The sequence below is a fragment of the Bombus affinis genome, chromosome 3 (genome assembly GCF_024516045.1).
Source record: "Bombus affinis isolate iyBomAffi1 chromosome 3, iyBomAffi1.2, whole genome shotgun sequence".
Lineage (NCBI taxonomy): Eukaryota > Metazoa > Arthropoda > Insecta > Hymenoptera > Apidae > Bombus > Bombus affinis.
In genome coordinates this window covers 7,976,585-7,990,728 of record NC_066346.1, presented here as the reverse complement: position 1 = coordinate 7,990,728, position 14,144 = coordinate 7,976,585, and the positions used below count along the sequence as shown (strand labels likewise).

Here is a 14,144-nt window from a genome sequence, read left to right as displayed (position 1 = left end):
ATAATCAAATCTTAGAGTAGTCACATTTCAAGTTGAATTTGACGAACTTTTAAATCGTTTCATCTGGGATTGTATGAATTGTTGAATCGTTTAATATACGAACGTTAATGACTTGTAACTGATAATTTCAAATGTTTATAAAAATTCCATACCGTTTTAAAAGACAAAAATATAGACCTATCATCTATAAGATTTCAAGTTGCTTTTAAGAGAGTTCGTCTATACTATTTCACGTAATATGAAGATATTTGTGCAATTTTTGCGTCGTCATTAATCGGTCTTGTTTTTTATATTTGCATTGCAATGAACATTTTTATGGTGTTTAAAATAAGATGTGAATATTGAAATAATTTTATGGTTGCTTACTGATGTACGTGTATACTTCGCGAATTAAAATACTGATAATAAGAAGAGCTTTAATCATTCTGGTTGTTGAATAGAGAAAGCATAAGAAATGACTCTAATTATAATTCTTTGATAACATTGATAGTTATATTATTAAAAAATCATACAAGCGTTAAAGAGATACATTAAACGAAGATAAAAATATCACTTCTTACATTTTCAAAATATAGGTACATATATATATTTATATTAATTCTCATATCAATCATCAACGAACCTTATATCTGTAAAATATATCGACATTCTTATCATTTTTAGAGATAAGCTGTAACTATACTTTTTGATAATATACGTATATACGTGTATTACAATTGAACTAAAATATTCTTTCAAGCATAGTCGATTATCTTTGTTTACATTACGCATATAAAAATATATTTCAAAATTATTGGCTTTTAACTTTTTTCTAACTATTTAGATAAATTCTTTGTTTCTAAGTAATCTCCTTCGAGAAGTCCAATAAACGGAAGCTTTGATTTGTCAATTTTCAGACATCGATTTAACGTAAATGTAGGAAATCAGAAAGACGATCAATGGGGTAAACGAATTGGGTACTGCGTGACTGAGAACCGCAAACCCTATTTAGGGCTGGGAAGAACCTTTATGAGAGTGACACGCACGATTTCCTGCTGAGTTTCGTGTCACGTAAGTTGCGTAACAGGTGGCATAGAGTGACAGAAGGAAAGGCTGGCTTCTTAGAAAGGAAAAAAAACAACTCCCATTCACTTATATTAGAAAAGTTATCACCCCGGACATCGAAGGAAATTGAATCACTCAATGATGAAATGTCACCTACCAAGCACGATACGGCGTTGAGAAAGAAACTTTCTCATTTCCTGGATGTCTGTTTTTGAAATGATTGAACATGAATCGCTCGAGAAAGAAAGAATATTACTTTGTCGTATCTTTCTTTCGATACAATGAAAATGAATATTCATCAACTTTTAGTAATAATAAAATTGTGCTGCCATCGACGATAATTCTTCGGGAAGCACAGCAATGACTATTTCAATGTACCTAACTCAATAATCGGTAGGGGTAGAAACGCATTAAATTTTACGAAGCACGAAACGTCGATTAGAGATGGTCGGAAGAAATGGGCGGGCAAAGTGAATGGAATAAAATTTTCATCGGACCGCCCTTGCAACTATGAAAATAGGCCTTCCGGTCGTGTCTCTTTTTCTTTCCTCGGAATTTTCTCTTCGACGGGTGACACGAAAAAACTTCTTAAAACTTTCGTGTTCCGCCGCATCATGGGAGGCTACAGACTGGGCGGTCTGGAAAGTCAGAAGTTCGGGGCCACGAGGAAAAACAGAAACAGAAAAAGGACAACGGACAGCCGAGAGAGAAACAAGGATTATCAATCAGAATGACAGTGATATAGAAAAGAGCTAAGCCACATTAGTCTCCGCCCGGTGGATTCATTCGCGCTGCCAATCACGCCGCCACTTTGAAATCTCTGGGGAACCCTAGCAACCGTATCTTTCGCAATTTTCATTCGAGGACGACGGAATCGAAAATATTGTCTCAGTGTACGTAACACGGGCCATCCTTGAACCGAATGTATACCAAAAATAGATAACTTTTCTTTGGCGGACACATAGTTTCGCAAACGCGTAGTTATTTTAATCCTTTACGTTAAAATTTAAAACTTCCTTTTAAACAAGATTCATTCATATTACACGTATAGGAATATATTCCGAAATTATCAGTTTTTTAATTTTTCCAAATTATTTAGATAAGATCTTTGTTCCCAAATAACCGCCACTTTTAAAACACAATAATAATAAAATATTGTTCCTAATTATTTAATAGAAGATTAAAATTTTCAATATTTGACTTAAACATAAATTTTCGTTATCCGTCGTTTAGTTTTCAGCAGCGAGTTCTGATGAATCATTATGTTAGGTATCATCTACAATTATATATGTATCATTATATATATATCATCGCACATGTGCATGCGATTAATTAAGTTGGTGAATATTCATAAATTCATAATAACAAATAACTGGGTGGCGCATTATAAATTGTAGGTTTAACGTTACAACGATACACGTACGCTACGAACATAATGAGATATACAATCGTGGCTATTCCAACGTGATGTCAAATGATAAATAAGAATATTTACATTACGCTCGTAGGTTTGTTTTTGCAGACCATATTTGTACAAGGAGTGACGTCAAATGAAATTAAACCATCTGCCGATATATCGTCGAAATATAACGTTCGCGTTATCGATCGGTGCAAGACCGATGAAAAGGTCCAAACGAAGGTGGGCTAATTAATTGCTGGCGATATCGGCGGGTATATTTCATCAAATCAAATTCACATAAATATATCTACTACCAGAAAAATGATGAACTACGAAGGAAACAATAAATTCGAGCAATTTTTTATACGTTTTATATATCGAGGATTCCTGTTAATTTTATAATTATACATATGATCTAAATTTCCATTCTAAATCTTTAAATTTGTATTGCCATTTCACAGATTATTATAACACGAAATTCGTACGTTGTACATTTAACGTTTTAATAATCTTGTTTTAATAATCTTGTTTTTTTTACGAATAACGAAAAGCGTTATTATTCATGCGCAAGAATGTTGTTGTAAATTCAATAACAAAAACGAAGGAACGCCAACATGATGGGGTTTTTAATTTAATCAGCCATTGCAGAAATTCAGCGTTTTATACAAGGTGACCCAGATTCTGACGCCCAAGCATTGTTAGTATATTTAAATAAGGAAAAAATGTTATATAAACATAGGTCGTTTAAAGCTTTATTAAAAAAGTAACGACAAAAATATGAAATAAGATGGGAACAGTAGCGGACTCACGGTTATTGCGACATAATATAGGGATACATCAGCGATACTTACGTTTAGTCTGTCTATGCAAAGATAACTAATTCTCCATCTCAAAATGTCCACCGTTCTGACAATAGAGAATCGACAATGACCGAAAATAGAATTTATTACCCAGCGAATTCATTTCTATTTCATTCCATTTCAGTGAATGCATCATTTTGAGATGGAGACATTTTGTGTTGGAAAATTCGTTACCTTTGCATGGAGCGAACGTAAATATCGCTGATGTGTTCTTACATTATATCGCAGTAATCGTGAGTCTGCTACTGTTCTCTTTGTATTTCACAGTTTTGTGCGTGTTGCATGTACGATAATATTTGATAGTTAATAAGTTCTTAATAACGAGGCATTTATAATGGTTCAATCACTAATTACGCTCAATTGTGTAAACTTGGAGCGAAATTTATCTTTGATGTCATCCAAAAAGGATTATTGCATCCTCGTCGGGACAAATTCTACAAAATTGTGGTTCGTTTGGATTGCCGTTACATTTGATTGCTTGATTGCCTTCGTTGCTGTGTATTTGTGAATGTATATTCTACGCAATATTCATGTTGAAATTGTTTTAACGAGCAATTACTTGTCAAATAACTAGAAACGATAGAATGTTATTAATTACTTTCACGATAAAATATAAAATGATTATGTTTTTTTGTTTTTCATTTTTATAGTGAGTACATGTATAAGTACATATAGATATCGGGTGTCTCGAAAATCATATTATCTATTCATTTGTTTAAAAATGTTAGTGATAGGTTTATTCGCGTTTAAACATAATGTTTTAAGTTTGAAGCATCTAATGCACTTTTATTTCGACTTATATTCATCACATTCAATGGTGTTCCACCTATACACTTAAAAATTTACATATGTAGCTCAATTACATTGGACTGTAATGATTTTATTCTTTATAATTGCCATAGCCACAAACAACAGAATATTATAACACGATTAAATCGATTTGTAAAATCCAACAAGCAGTAATAAAAGTGAAGTTTGTAAATTTCTTCATTTCTGAATTATAAGCCAGATTAAACAAATTTTCTTAAACCGATAGAAAGTCTTCAGGGATTAATGCAAACAATAATACCTAAATAAAAAATGTATATATATATAATACATAGTAAATCATAAGATATATTAGTGCTACATCTTCTAATAGGTAATTCAAATTTACGATCTTTTTATTTCATAGAAAAAAATGGTGATTTCAGCTTCTAATTGTTAATTTATCATTAATCTTAATTGAATTTAAATATTACCACTGCGAAGTGGCCGGATGCTTATGAACAGTGATGTATTTACGGATTATCATGAGAATTTACTAAGCAATGGGTACCTTAAAATAAAATTTAAATATTTAATCGCAGTTACTTTTCTCGTGTATTTAACTGAGCTCATACTCTGTAATTTGTATTTAAAAAGGAAGACACTAAGAACTATAGGGAGTTATTTAGAAAGCAAAAACTTTCAAAGACTGTCATGGGAACGTTCTCGTACAAGATACGAGGCAAGAAATCACTTCTGATCTTGTATCCGCAAAAGTTGTTTGATGAACTTCATTTTATAAAAGACACGGCTTTTAATGTTCCGCACGACATTCTCACAGCGAGATATTCGTCAGAGGTACAAAGTATCCGCACCGAAATAGTCTGTGAACTAAAAGCTATCGCAAAAGAGCGTCACTCGTGTCTACCAGGAGACATGTTCATCGGTGAACATCGTTTTCAGAATACGCTGGCCGAGTTTCTTTGTGGGTCGCACTTTGGCAACGCACGAAAAGACAGACAGTGTTAATTTCTTTTTTTCTTCGACGGTGCAAACGCAAAAGCCTTCCTCTCTGTCTGTATTCCTTTTTCTATATTCGACGGTGTTCTATATTCAATCTTCTATATTTGCTCTTGTTTTCGTTTTTCCTATTTTCTTACTAGTGTAATAGCGAAATCGTGTCTATGTGCATTGTTTATACTCACTTTTCCATCTGGACTGCATACTTTAATACCCGCGAGCGACACTATCAGGAGAACGGGCGTGGACCGATCACTATACTGAAAAGAAACAAACGTTTTCATATAGAGATTGAAAAATATTGCAATTGGATTGCACACTACATGCTCAATTATTAGTACACTGCATCTCATAACGATAGGACCGCTCAAAGACTTGCAACTTTTACATATCCTGTTACATATGTTTATTATCAACTTGGTAAGGAACGACTTTTGCCATATTTGAAATCATATATTGCTCTATTATATTCGCTGGAAAAATTATTTTTCTCTTTCGTAACTTTAGAACTTGCAAATGATCTTTTAGAACATAAAACGAAATTGTAACAATAGTTTTTATAAGTTTAACTGTTCGGTTTTATCGTGTTCTCTACAAGAATTGAATTTTAGGGTAATATAATCTAGTCTTATAATCATGAGACGCAATGTATTAAATATTCTTTAAGAATTCATAAACATGTAAATTGAGAATTTATCACGTATTAGCATATGTAGAAATAGACATATTTTGTTATAAACTAAAATAGTCGCTGTAATTATAAATTACATATAATGTCACTTATTCACTTTTCTTATCACTTAATTACTTTCGTTTTATTACTCTTACGTCATCGATGAAGAAATTATCTTAATTTTCTTGCATACTATAGTAATATTATTTATAATTATATTCTGTGGAAGATATTGGTTGGTATCTTTTAAATAATTTAAGATGATTTATTTCTAGCTTCGAGCAGGATGTCTTCTGCATTTTGTTGCGAAAAATAATTGATCATCATTCGTTATTATTTACTTATATATTTCCGTTTATGGTTTATAGCGCGTCTATAATGAATTTCGGATCTTTTAATCGTTACTTACAACCAATTCCAATTTTCCTCTTATATTGGCTAGTATATTATTTGCAAGATGCTGGCAAGAAAATTTCTTATTGTTAATCTTATAAAATTGAGACATTGCTTGTTTTACGAAAATGTCAATTTCTCGTTATCTCTAAGGAACACCTTACTGGAGGGAATTTATATTATATATAAGTATTATAAGTTTGACCTTGTTTGGTATTGTTGGCAAGATTTATACAGAGTCTTGAAAAGTTACAGTTAAACTTCAAAAGCACCTGACACTTGTTAAAGAAGAATTTATAGAACTTGGGAACAAGCAAAATAGGCTCAATAAACAATAATAAAATATTGGAAAACATAAATCATATTTATATAGTACGTAGTTTTTCTTTTAGGCATGTTATGCAAAGAAACATCGACCTTATTTATTTCATACAACAAAATATTTAATTGATGCAAGATTGAAACTATATAGAAACGCCATACAAATTCTATAAATACCTACATACAATGTAAATACCGTAAGAAATGTTTTAAAATTCGAAAGTCTTTTAAACTGGAAGAAAAAATTCGCTTTTACATTAGGAACATTACCTGATCGCTATCATGAGTTTGTGACCTGTGAGTTTAGCGAGACGACTACAAATTACACCGTAGGCAATTACACAAAGGTGATAAAAAGTTACTCCAGTTTACATTGCTAATTAAGAACAGGTTCTTCGGTTTCACTGAAAAATATTCAACCTGTTCGCAACAACGATGAAGGTTCGAACATCCTGTGTTGCCGGATCGGAGACAGCGGATGCCCCAGTAGCTGGAGGCTTTCGCTAATTTCGAAATTAGAAAGCTGGCAAAGCGAGTGGCACGATTGAAAATGGCACTGACAACGAAAGAATGTTCCCTATTTCCCGTTGAAGACACGGCTCATTGTCTTAAAAATCCACTGAGATGGATAGACGTGGCTTGAGTAGGAAAGGGGGAACGTCGGTATAATTACTGTAAAGCAAGGGGTGGTTTTCGATAAAGGACGCCAGTGCACTCTATTTATACGGGGTGACCTACGAAGTCTTTTTCTTCTCTCCTTTCTACTGTCACGACATTATCTACTGACGAATGAGAGAGCAGAGATCATTCCACATAGGGATAATGTAAAAAACCTTGCTTCGTGATGATTCCAGACGCAGCAATTATTACGTGTAACCCACTGCTTCTTTTAAATTTTAATATTACTTCCACTCCTTATTACGGTAACACGAGACTCAGTGAAAGGGGGATGAAATATTTAATTTTAAGATGTTTCTCTCTTGCGACATGTAAGTTTGTTATAGGATATCTCGTACAACTAAAACAATCTGATGCTAACAAAGACATGACGCAAACATAAATTAAAAATGTTATCGTGGATTATGATAGACTAATACATATATTCCACGATATAAGAATGCAATATTTTATACGTAGTATTAATTGCTTAGATATATTGGATTATTACCGATGTTTATCATTCGTTTCATAAAATGTTCTTCAGAATGTTACTTGAGTTACTTACGTTTCACTGTTGTGAGTCTGTTGATATCTTTTCGTATTTCATTATGAATTTATCGCATTGTCACTTTATGAAGAATTAGAAGAAGCAGGCAGTAGTAATATAAATGAATCGGCGGCTTATTCTTATTTGAGTAATTCTGAAACCGCAACCATCTTGATATTTAGAAATTCAATCGAAAGATTAGATTCAAGAGGAAATGCTCGTATTTACGAACTATTCGTATGCCATGTTAAAAGCCTACAACGCATCTGCCGCTTCTGAAAGTATAGACACCAGAATCCAGCCGTTCGTATGCATGAACGTTTATTTTCTACAGTCATAAAATAATTTCCAAGCCTCTAACATCTGGCTTCGTCGATCATGTATACGAAGTATAAATCGAAGATTTCTCAAAAATGCCTAATATGCAGTGTGTAATAACCATGTCATAAACCCTTACGGTTTTACCATTAATGGAAAAGCTGGCAACAAATTTTTCAATAATAAACTGTTTAAACGTCGTCTGTAATATTTCATATATTCCCTTTTGACGTGCACTACGTATATCATCTTCTCCTAGATCACTTTCACATTTCTTTTTCATACCACAATATTTTTAAACATTTAGAATAAAAATGATTTAACTAAGCGGTGGTCAAACCTTCTACATTCTTCTCAACTCTTTCGTAAATCTTAAAAACTAATTTAACAAATTTCACATTTGAATTATTTCCATTGCGAATCAAAAACTAGAAACGGATAATTCTATAAAGAATTAAATGTAAAATATCCACAAAAGGAGAGGTTTCGCTTACTTCCTTTTCTTAAGAAATAAACCGGTTGCTATATGGATTAACCCTAACTCGGATCCAGTGACCTAGAATTTCGTCCATGTTCTCCCCGCAATTCTGAATGACCGCGCGAACCGAGGCATATCAAAGCGTGCCGCTGATGCCAGGCACCCTGATACGCCATGCAAACGAAGATATCACGCGACGTTTATTCCAGGACACCCGTTGGTTCGGCTACCTTTGTTCGGCGGGGGTGATTAAAAAGTTGCTGAGTGAGTCGCGCTGACAGGAGGACGCGGAGCGAGACAGATATAGAGAAGCGGTGAAAGTAACGGACAGAGAAAAAAGAGAAAGGATGGAAGGAAGCAGGCGTGCGAGAGAATGAGTAGCAACGGAGCTGTGGAAAAAGGAGGGAAAATGCGAAAAACCAAGTTGCGAAAGAGAGAGAGAGAGAGAGAGAGAGAGAGAGAGAGAGAGAGAGAGAGAGTAGGATGAGGAAAGACGCGAAAGGGAAAAGATACAGAAAATAGGAAAAGAGACAGAAGTTGAGACAGCCAGCGCAGGAGACAAATCAAAAGGATAAAGATGCGAAAACGTTTGAGGAAAAGGGACGGATAAAAGGGTGACATAGGGACGGGGATGGACGAAAGGGTAAAAAGCGCGGGATAACTCCTACTCGGTGTGTACAACCATTAAGCACATCGGGTACAACTCCGAATGGGCTCTTGGCGTGATCACCTAACATTTTCTTCCTGTTTCAATCTCCCTGTGTCTCCCTGTTACGCCAGCCACCCACCGTGCACAACACGGTTACCCTTTTTTTTTCTTTTATTTTTGTATTCCTTTACTTGCCGCTTCTTCTCCTCTTCCTTTCTTGGAAATGCCCCTGCATCTGTCATTGCTCACCCGACTCTGCATAAATTGACACTCATCCGATTTACCTGGACCATTGTCGTTTATTTCACTTATTGTGCGCCGATCTTTTAAACTACGTTTCTTTCGTTTCGATAACAGCCTGTCGATTTAAATGTACGTTAATGATGGAAATATTACGTGTGGAAATTATAGTATCAGTTTAGTTTGCATTAAAATATGTAACGTTTAATTTTGTTGTGTAGTCAGCTGCAAATTTGTAACACGTATGTTCGATGTATAAAGGATGTAAGACATTTTTAGAAATATAACAACAATTTGAAGAAGTTCGCTGGCTATTATTTATCATCCTACCTTCTCCTTCTCATAATTTATGTCTCTTAGGATTTCAAGTATAATAAAAACAAATTTCCCTCGATAATGCTGGCGATGATTATTTTTATTTGATAGATCTTGAATTTATTGCGTGCATTGTAATAATTTTTTTTATTTATTTTATAGAAAAATGCATACTGTACAATTTTATTAAACTGTGCGGGTGTAGTCTTAAAAATCTTATTTTTAATAAAAAGAATCTGTTTATTAATATGTACTGTACAGTATAAAAATTGTAACAGAGAATATATAATAAAAAATACATAATCGCTTTATTTATTCCAATTGCTATTTATAGATATTTAGAAAGAAAATACATCCACCGTTTCTTGTATGATATTAACACTTGTTATTTGTTTAACTGCTATCTTTCCTCCTATTATTATTTCTTTTCCTCTATTTTTTTCTTTTTTTGTTAGATGATAAAATACCTCATTAATTTCATTGAAACTATATTTTTTCATATTTCCAGTTGTTCTCAATTTCTATTTGTCAACTTGATTTACGTCATTTATTTTCGGAATCGCCTATACAGGAAATGATTGCACGTGTTCAGATTCGAGGACACGGAAGCATACCTGAACTAGCCTCTTGAACGAGACGGAATTGGGAATTAATTGGTTTGTCGTCTGCAGATCTGCTCTTTCTCGTTTTGCAGTAAGGCTCAGATCTTTCAAGTACATAGAGAAATTAGCTTTCTACGATAATGCCAGATTAGGAACAGTAACATTATGAAAAATGTTCGATAAATTTTCAGGTTTCAAAATTAATTCATCAGCATATTTTAAAGGAGACAATGCAATGTAAATTGTTAAATATCGAAACAAGTGCTTTCACATAACATAGAACATATAGCTGACTATACTATGATGTATTAAAAAGAAACTAATGCTTAACAAAATTCTTCGATTTGTAAATTAACTCCTTATAATATCGTGTGGCAATTAATTTGTGATCTAATTTCTCATAAGGCTCAACAAACGTAAATTATATTTGCAAGAAAGTTTAGTTTCGATTTTTTAAACCAAAGATCTCTAAGTATAAATCATATAAAACATCAAAATATTTTACGTCAAATACCTTGTTACAACAATGACTAGCTATAACGATCATCTAAATAACTACTACATACATAATCATTTTTAAAAGCTCATTAAATTGAGATCATAATAAAATTCAGACGAAATAGATATAAATGTACGAATTAACGCGACCTTGATTTTTGAAATATTCAGTTGCAACCCTCTAACATGGACACGACCTCTTAAATCCATTTACCCTCTGACAAACTACATTGTTCCTATATTGGCATCTGAACCATTGAACAATGCTCGGTTGTACTAGAGATAATGTCGCCCATTAAATCTGTCACGAGTAATAAAGGGAATGGTTATGACGAGCGCGATTATCAGTGACTCATGACGCGACGTGACTCAAAGTATCGACAGACACTGGGGGTAATAGAAGAGGGTTTCCTTTAGGTTGCATCACGGAGAATCGTTTCTTGTCTTACCGCGGCGACTGTTCACGAATTTATGAATTTATCAGCCGGGGGATCGTTTCTGCAAATGCGATCCACGTATCATATGGGGTGCATATCAAGTACCATCCCCTCATGATCGCGAGACTGGAGCAAGGAGAGCACTCGAGGCTTCCGAGCATGAAAAACGAAGGGTGAATATGCCTGATGAGAACGAGAGTACCGATTTGAACTCTTATGCTTCTTTTGCGTTCGTCAGGTTTTTTTAGAACCATTAACAGGTTTCTGAGAGCGAGCTGTGCGAGTAGCAATTATTAGCAGCATTATATCTTGCCGTGAGTTCTTCATGCGCATTTTTTAACGAACGGCGCCGGTGAAGCTATTAATTAACCAAATAACCTGTAATAGTCTGACAATTTCAATTTTTGTTCATATAATATTTCGATGATAAGCAACATGTAGTAGGATAATAATCCAATTTAAGCAGTTTTGCGCAGTTTTTAATTCTCTGAAATATCTTATATAATAACCCTTTTTTTATTTAATCACAGTAAATTTTATCTTGTAGATAAAGTTACTTAGTTACAAATTTTATTCGTTAAAAATTTGAGAAATATCACGAATACGATAAAGAAATTTCATTTATTATAACAACCATATTAATTCAAATACTCTTTAACGATTACTCTTAATGGTCTACTAAACATATATAATTTTAATGCATTGAAGCATTTTTTTAAAAATTCAATATTCAAATAGTGGAGCTGCGTTTGTAATACGAACAATGTAATGGTGAAACAAGGAATCTTTTTATTTGTAGCACGATGAATTCATCGTAGGTGAAAAGAGATTTTCTGAACGAGAACTGTCGCTTTTCCATCTTGGAAGGTGTATAAACGTTTCATCGTACGATGATAACGGAAAATGCGCCGTGAAACTGAACGACGCTCGTCTTATTACGTGAGCTAAACCTATACCAATTCTTTTCCTTAAAGCGTCTGCCTTCATTTTTATATCTACTCTTTTATTCGCAGTCGTCGTCGACTATTTTATATCTACATCGAACAGGCGACATATTCAAGCGTGTATGGGTCCCCACTGACGTTATATTGCGACGTATAAATTTATTGTACAAAACTTTACTGTTCCGTAAAATCATTATTTTCATTTCCTTTAACATATCTTATTCTCTGTATTTCAATATCACATAACAGACTATTATACTATCGATGCAAGTTTATTTCTATTTGTTTGAATGATATATATCTTTAACTAAGTTGTTAATCGAACTCGTTGGATATTTTTAGTACATGCTGTGAAATTCCTAATCTTCTAGACAAAAAGTTCAACATTTCAAATTTAATAATTTAATACCGGTTAAATGAAATTTTTATTCGAACAAGAATTTACTTTTTTTAATCAAACTTCAACATTCGTCAACTCCTTTTTATAATAAAATTATTCTTTGAAATACAAGACAGATATATTTGTATATTGTTTATGAAGGCTAGAACTTTTTTATTTAACATCAGTTTTATAGACATATACACATATTTTTATGTTCTTAAAATTATCCATGTATATATAGAATTCAATAGAGCGAAATAGCAGAGCAAAATGTTGCTCTCTTCGTATGTATTTCGTATTTTGAATAATTACCAATAAAATTTTAACTGGCTCAAGCTTATGCAACATATTTTGTCTGATTATACCCATAGAGTATATTGTCTAAAATTTGGTTGTTAAACCCTGGGACACCCTGTATATGTACAAAACAGACATAAAAATGTAGGAATAATTCATGAGCAACGACATTAGAAAACACGTGCTATCGTTTAGAAAATAATTTAAAAATTATGATTGTGATTTAAAAAGCATGATGTATTTAGGAATGAAAATAAAGTTGATGGAGTGCGCCAAGTCTTAGACAGTCTAGACAGTAAATCATATGTATATGAGTAGGCCTATCCAGTAGATACAAGTAGGTAGATACGAGAACGCTTCTGCGAAAAATGCAACGGTACAGCATATGGTGTATCCGGCTTGAAATAAAAGCAAAACGTTGTAACGAAGGGGGTAAATGACGAAAAGCTCTCCCTCAGGTTTGTCCGGGACTGGTTTTAATCCACTATTATGAAATGTACTGACGTCTGACAAAACTGGCCAAATATCGGAAGCGCTGGACGGAAATTAAACCGATTCTGTTCCTCGTCTACTTCGATTTCGATCATCTCCGTTTCTCTCCCCATTTTCCCTTCGAACATACGTACATAATAGGTTCGGACGTATGAAATGTTTTCTCAAAAAAGAAAAAATACCTTTGCCCTCGAATAAAACGTCGTTTTATATAACTTTCCCAACGATTAACTATTAAATGCATAAAAAATCCTATGCTTTTATTTTTGTAAAAGAATAACGTAAAGGGACCAGGCGAATATTCTGATTATTCGTGACAAATAATAAGACTTTGAAATTTGTGTTTTCAATCCTTCTGGTATTCGATGCACGTACGTTGTAGCAAATTTCTTCTTCGTGTACTAAAACCACCGTATATAAAATACGTACTAATGTGTACAGGATTAAACGCATTTGTTGCGGTAGTTTTCTATGTACCCAGTCAGTGATTTCTCTGAAGTTACGAATATAAGTTAGGTTTCTATCCGCGGAAGTAATTATCCATCAGAATAATATATATCGTACATTAACCTCTTCTAGCCAAGGAAAATATTGTCCCACGTAACCATCTTCCGTTCTCGTCATAGAATTGTTTCACATAACAGCGCGGTAATTTCTCCTGAGACGGAAAAGAAGAAGGACAAGAATTCGAAACGGAGGGGATAGGCAGGAGAAAAACGAGTGAACTGCATTCTCTACGAGGAAATGATTTTTCACCCCAGTCACAGTATAATTGTTACTCATCCTCGGCCTAGAGGCGTCGCATCGAATTTCAGTTGGCCACCAGCG

The 14,144-nt window shown here is 33.7% G+C and overlaps 1 protein-coding gene across 5 annotated transcripts in view; it reads right to left on the bottom strand.

Annotated features, from left to right (window-relative positions):
- Positions 1 to 14,144, bottom strand: part of LOC126914152 (EGFR adapter protein-like) — a 278,807-nt gene that overhangs the window by 120,141 nt on the left and 144,522 nt on the right. For 3 of the 5 annotated variants that reach the window (XM_050717733.1, XM_050717735.1, XM_050717731.1), the window contains one exon: positions 5,256 to 5,330. In XM_050717733.1, the coding sequence (XP_050573690.1) occupies positions 5,256 to 5,330 (75 nt within the window). The remainder of the gene's footprint in view (positions 1 to 5,255; positions 5,331 to 14,144) is intronic. The other 2 variants (XM_050717732.1, XM_050717736.1) reach the window with 1 other exon arrangement.